Consider the following 6,597-nt stretch of genomic DNA (forward strand, 5'->3'; position numbering starts at 1 on the left):
ATCTGTAAAGTCGAATAAATAAAATGTGTGTAGCTAAATGTTTTCATAAACACGCTAGGCTTGACTGTGTGATTCACAACATAATTTAATAACGGTGTTCTTTATTTCCGCTGTTCATCATGGCTCGCTGTTGATGTGACCATTTGGTGGAGTTCCCCCGGTTTTATCTGTAGTTCGACATGACTAACGCTAGGTGGTGCGAGGTAACGACTTAGGCACCGGTGTTGAAGGTGCTGTCGAAGTGGTTCTGGATGGAGTCGACGATGGTCTGAGCGTCATCGATGTAAGGCTGAGCCACACCAAGGATCTGGTCTGTGGGCAAAAAAGTGACGTTACAGTAATAGGGACGACTCTTTGTTACAGAACAGTAGCTTAGCCTAGTTATTTTGAGTTGAAACTACCGTGAGTTACGCATTACGTTAGAAATAGTTAGTACAGTTTTATTATCATGTTCTTGTTGTGTCCAAAGCATTAGATATTTCACCGTTACATCTTGTTGTGACATGTGTTCAACACTCGTCAAACGTATACATCCAGGTACATGTATATACAATAAGGGCAAAACTTGAAACAGATTAGGAAAAAACGGTAGCTTTTAGCAAGCTCGTTCTTTCTAGCATTTTCCACTGTTTCGCTTCTATAGGAAATAATAATACTATAGATCTATATGTTCTTCCCCAATACGCCAGAACAGGGTACGTACCATAGGTCTGCTGCAGAGAGGTCGACACGTTGTTGACCAGCTGGGTGCCGTGGTCCAGGATGGCGGCGCCGGTGGCGGTGGCGGCATCAACCAGCTGCAAACAAAACGGATGTCATGAATCAGTGTCAACGTAACATGCACTTGAGGATACATAGTGCAAAGGTGTAGTCTAGAAAATGGAACATTGTTGAGTGAGCGTTAGGCACAGGTCAATGGGGCTGTCAATGGAGCAATCATACTCGGTAACTCAACGGCAAACAACATTTAGCATGTTTACTTCGTTTGTACTGTGTTATATATCTTTGCTAGCTCCATATATGGTCCAAATTACACTCAGAACAATGAAGCGATGGTAGAGGAGTGGCAGAGGTCATGAGACGTCAGTTTATCTCACGTCCGTTGAGGCTTAGCTAGGCAACAACTTCCTAATACCTCCAGTGTAAGATACAATGAGATACTGAAATAAATCCATGATAATTTGTTACCACGCTGGAAAATTGGACTCGATTGTAGCCCATGGAAGGGTGCAGACTTGATGTCAGGCAGCGTGTTTTTTGTGTTAAGGGAAAGGAAAGACAGATAACTTACAGTGTTGAAGGCAGTCTGGGCCTGCTGGATGGCGGGGGCGAACAGGTCAGAGGCAGCGGCGGTCAGATCATCGAAGAACCCGCGGGCACGTGCCTGGAACAGGGATTACATACTAGTAGCATGTAAAAAGCAGTACTTTTATCAGAGACCATAGATGGATACTACTTTCCCGCGCAAGGCACTGTACCGCGCAAGGCACTCTACCGCGCAAGGCAATTCCCTGAGAGTCAATGGTATTCATATTTTTTCCCATGCATGATTGCCCCCCCCCCCAAAAAAATAGATACAAATTTCTTAATGATTTTTTCCCTTTTTACACGACAGGAGTATAAAACCCTGGCATTACCCTGAAATCTGTTCACTCACCATCTTCTGGACAGCCTGGGTCATCTTGTACTTCATCTCCCTGGCGCGCTTGTTGATAGCGAACTTGCTCTTGGCGCCGTTCACCATGACCTTACCACCTACGGACAGGATGGCAGAGAGGAGGTGTCAAAATAGTTTTTTTTTGGTCCAAAAATTCCTGTTACATAAAGGGGTCATGCGCGTTGTTTTTCAATCGCAAAATGTACACCGGACAACCATCGAATGAAAGGTTTCACATACGAATCTGTGTCTTCAATCAAAGGCACCACTGTATACCTTGATCTAATCCCAAAGAAGATGTGAGGGGCGACTTGTTTTACAAGTATTTATTGAACGATTTGACAGTCTTCAAACACAAAAGGCTGACTGAGGAATGAGTTGGAGACAAACATCGCATGGTATTCGGATAATGCAGGACATGACTTACGAGTGCCGGTGGTGGTTCCGCCGAGGCCGTTGATGAGGCCGGAGAGCTGTCCCTGCACGGTCTGGGTCACGCCATCAACCGCCTGCTGCACGGCTTCGGTCAGCCCGTTGAAGCCATCCTGGATGATCTGGCCAAGCTGTTGTGGGGAGAAGGTAGAGTGGGTGCTATTAAAGGCTGCCATATCAAAGGTTTAAGCGCAAAGCCGGGGCCCAGTCTCGCTGACAACCCGTAGTCTGAAGAGAGTACATGGATAGCTTGCATCAGCTCTTCATGGTTAGTGCGGGTGACGCTCCTGAGCATACAGTCTTTCAAATCTGCATGGTCATTGATTTGAAATGCAATAGTTTTGCCGTCTCATAATAGCATATGCTGCCAAAGAAGTTGCTGATACTCATTCGCCTAAAGCCGACGAAAAAGATTGCAAATATACTACATTTCGCTTCTGACAAGATGCAAAAAGGATGGAAAAAAGAAAACTCTCTCTAACACTTAGACAAGCCTGTGATGTGAGAGGAAGGAAGGCATCGCGAGACAAACTTACCTCAGTCAGCAGCTGCCTCTTCCTCTTGCCGGAGACGAGGTCGGTCAGCGCTTGTCCCGCACTTTGTACCGCTTCTCCCACTAACTGTTGGGCGGCCTGGCCCAGGACGGGGACGTAGGTGTCAACAAGTTCTGAAACAGTACGTTACAGTCTCTTAGTAATAAACAAATGAAACACAAGCGATTTCCATGCAATTCTTACTAGATGTTGACGAAAGTTTCAATGATTTAGCCTCCACCAGGCCTTCATACGGGGGTCCGGGGATCAGAGAATTCGGCAAAAAATCGGTCAGTCCACGTTTAGGTTCATGTTTCCCCTCCCGAGGACCGACCAACCTACTCCTCGGTAGCAAACCTCCCCTGGCAAATTATTCTCCCTATAATGGCCAGCGTAGATAGACTAACAATGATTAGAGGAGGGATCCTATCACTATCCGTGGGATTTTAGCAATATCCTCCAGTGTGTCATTTAATTTGACGAGAGGAATGAAACAGACGGCATCTAGCATTGTCGGGTACTGAGTGGGTTACCTTGGGCGGCGGTCTGGGCGGTCTCGACGATGGGGTCCAGGAGGTTGGTCTGGACGCCGTCCCACAGGTCGCTCCAGAAGTCGGCCTGAGCGCCGGCCAGCAGGGCCAGGAACAGCACAGCGGTACCAGTCTTCATCTACAGGTAAACGAGAAACATTCTTAGTCAACTGCAACATGACGATAGCTGTAGCACAACTCTGCAACAGGTTGCAAGTTTGCATGAGACTGCTACAGACTGCAACAGCAAGCGATAAGAAGCCTACTTTTGACGTCCGTACTGAGCTACTTTTTGTCGATGCTCCGGTCGCTAGTAATACCATCATGCATGACCGTCTCTGCTATCAAGTAAGACAAACTAAAGGTGGGGTCACACATGCGTATATCTTAAAGTCCGTTTGAGGTGCGTATGAAGCTCTTAGTCTCTTCCAGGCTCCACAGGTCGCGGGAAAAATAGTACAAATTGGACAAATATAGATACATAACATGCCAGATGAGTTAGCTGACCGAGAAGTATGGTTAGCGACCCAGCTAACACGCCTGACATGTTACCTGTTTACGTTTGTCCAATTTCTATCATTTTTCCAACGACCTGTGAGGCCTGGTGGAGGCAAATACTTCGATGCGCGCCTCATACGGACTTAAATATATACGCACGTGTGACCCCACCTTAAGAGAGCGGAATTCGAATTGAGGGGTCGTCCTTTTGGGATTACTGTATATCCTCAAACTTTGTAAAAGGAACATCGCATGCTGTACTCCTCACTTTGTCAGAAAAATCAGTGAGCTAAGTGTTTTCATGAACATAATCATTTTTTCTAGAAAGGTTTCAGTTAAGTGCAATTCTGTTACATCACTCTGACCAGCCGTCACAAAGTCCTGAGAATCCATCATTCCAAGATTTAGTACCTTAAGAATTTTGAAAAACAAAACACAAACTAACATGTTAAAAAGTTACACACGGATTTCAAACTGAGCACGATCTGTAAATTCTTTCCCCTCGGAGAGGTGACGTTGAAAAAATATTCTGCAATAATTTGAAAACGTTGCAGAACACTAGCGGCATTTCTACTTGCCATCGAACCTATGGCTTCTTCTTACGCATTTACAAGGAGTAGAAAAAGCGCAAAACTGAGACAGAAACGGAACTTACCTTTTTGGTGATTTTCTTGACTCTTTGTACGATAGTCAGGAATGTGGATGATTGCCTGTGGCGACGAGACTTTATACCTGCCCCTGAGAACAGCGCACCTGGCCGGACCGGTGGGGTGAGGTGGAAGAGACCTTGTTAGCGCAGAGGTTATCACTTTACAAACTTACAAACTTCCCCTCCCTTCCACATCCGTCATGTCCGTACGCTCCATTACAAACATCTATCTCAGCACGTCCACGCTGGAACTTTCCCAGTGACGCAGCTGGAAATGTAAATTTAGGCGCCTGCTTTTTTAATTTTTTTTTGGACTTTGTGAAATTTCAGTTGAAGTCTCTTTCAGATCTTGCTGATGATGGTCGGGTCCTCATTTCTGTGATCAATTCGTGTTGATGTTGGTGAAGTATGAAATTGCATGTGTAGTTTCAAGTCGTCATCTAACATTCTAGGTCAGAACTAACGATTTATGCCATATGTAGTAGCATATGCTACACCTCCGTTCATATTTGCCACACCCTTGCCACGCCCACAAAGAACGGAAGCAAAGAAACTTCGAGAACGCAAAGTTTAAGAATATTCCGGACAACACTCAAGACAATCTATTCTGAAATACTGTACAAGTATTTTGGGCTGCCTACTTTATACAAAAACTTTAGCCATGTTTCATACTCGAACTTTCATGATGAAGAGCAACTGAAATGTTTGCTTACTAACGTCTATCAGATCCATGTACGCATGTCAGTTAACGGTCAATTGGGGTACAATAATGCTCGTTACGGTTACTATAATGTGTAGAAACTTTACAATTATTAATCCACTTACATGTCGCTGATGCTCTATGGTTACTAAGGCTATATTTGGCATCTTCCTTTCGTGTGTTTGTCTGTAATAACAGCCGATGTATACGTAGCTGTTCTGTTTTGCGGCATCCGGTAGCGGATGTGAATGAAAATATGTCTCATCACTAATGTTACTGTTGAACTGTCATTAACCTGTGGTCAGCTAGGTCAGTACCGGCGACAATATTTTAACAAAAATCGTTAATCAAGTCCGAATAATTGTAGCGGTTTCAATTCCTTCATGTCAAAGGGATACCTTGAGAGATTTTGGAAATCTCCCTTTTATAGCATTGGCCAAAGTCACATAATACAGAATTAGGTAGGTGATATGTCTGAACTAAAATTAGAATGTTACCACCTTGAACATTCTCTGAACCTTGCTTATTAGACCAATATCTACAATTCCCCAGTTAGCAAGCAAAAGAGTCTTGTGGGACTTTTTTTTCGTTTGACGCTTGACGGAAAGTTGACTCACTTTCTTATAGTAGTATTCGTATTATACTGGCTCAGGGTTGCTCGCGAGTCCCTCAAATTGTGTCACCAGGCGAAAGATAAGTATGGCACGTGCTCGGTATATATGCAAAGTATATCATCGATTTTCCATTAGTACCAGTGCTATCTTAGATTCAAGCGGACATACCTGTTATCTTAAAAAAAATTGAGGTCGTTAAAATGTCAACGACCTTCGAATTTGTTGATCAGTAGTAGAAGGTCGCCGAACAGTCGCCCGAACTTAAAAAAATAAAGAGTCGATGACCTTGTCTCCTGAAAATCTACCCAGGAACATCCAAGAGCCTCAATGACCTGCGGATCCAAGAGGACACCGGCCATATTCCGCTTGAAATTGTCCTTTTAAAGCCCCCAGACTTGTTGGGCGTGTTTTCTTTATCTCCATGAAACGTGGAGATATAGTTTGGGGTGTGTCTGTCTTTTCGTCTGTCTGCTTGTGTTTCCGAATTTTTGTAGTCAGCATAACTCAAGAACCTCTGAATGGATTACGATGATAAAAAAGTTACTATTCGGTATAACGTTAATGTGGGTAGGTGTTGGGAATACAAAGTTTAGGGTCAATTTTGGGCCCCCTGGTATGTGACCTTCACGGTACGTTTTTGTATCTTTTGACCTGGATATGCTATGGTCTTGATTTTTTGCTGGTGGCAGAGAGCTTGTAACATTTGTTCTTTGGGTCCCCTAGCAGGTTGCTCTGGAACTGCAGGGGAGTTTTTGTCAAAATCTTCCACCTGACAAAGACACCACATTCACCAAACTCTGGCTCGGTCTGGGTAAGGTGGTTAAAAATAAAGGGTTACCATCTTCCGTAGTTACCGCTTGGGCCCGTTTCGTTTATACCACCGCGTAGCTAGCGGTAATCACGGAGGATGGTACCCAGGTTAACTAATCGATAACGCCATTAACCAATCAGTAAGTTAACTTCAAAGTGGCCTCTCATTGGTTA

General features: G+C 44.3%; 1 protein-coding gene across 1 annotated transcript; it reads right to left on the reverse strand.

The window, feature by feature from the left end:
* Positions 1-65: 65 nt before the first annotated feature.
* On the reverse strand, positions 66-5,031 carry LOC118416208. Its single transcript, XM_035821290.1, has 9 exons — positions 5,013-5,031; positions 4,306-4,436; positions 3,156-3,291; positions 2,626-2,756; positions 2,085-2,220; positions 1,658-1,755; positions 1,292-1,384; positions 704-797; positions 66-312 (listed from the first exon to the last, which is right to left on the reverse strand). Exons 1-9 carry the CDS (start codon positions 5,029-5,031, stop codon positions 212-214), a joined length of 939 nt encoding a protein of 312 aa, XP_035677183.1. The 3' UTR covers positions 66-211.
* Between the last annotated feature and the right edge of the window lie 1,566 nt (positions 5,032-6,597).

The sequence above is a fragment of the Branchiostoma floridae genome, chromosome 5 (assembly GCF_000003815.2).
Source record: "Branchiostoma floridae strain S238N-H82 chromosome 5, Bfl_VNyyK, whole genome shotgun sequence".
In the NCBI taxonomy this organism is placed as follows: domain Eukaryota; kingdom Metazoa; phylum Chordata; class Leptocardii; order Amphioxiformes; family Branchiostomatidae; genus Branchiostoma; species Branchiostoma floridae.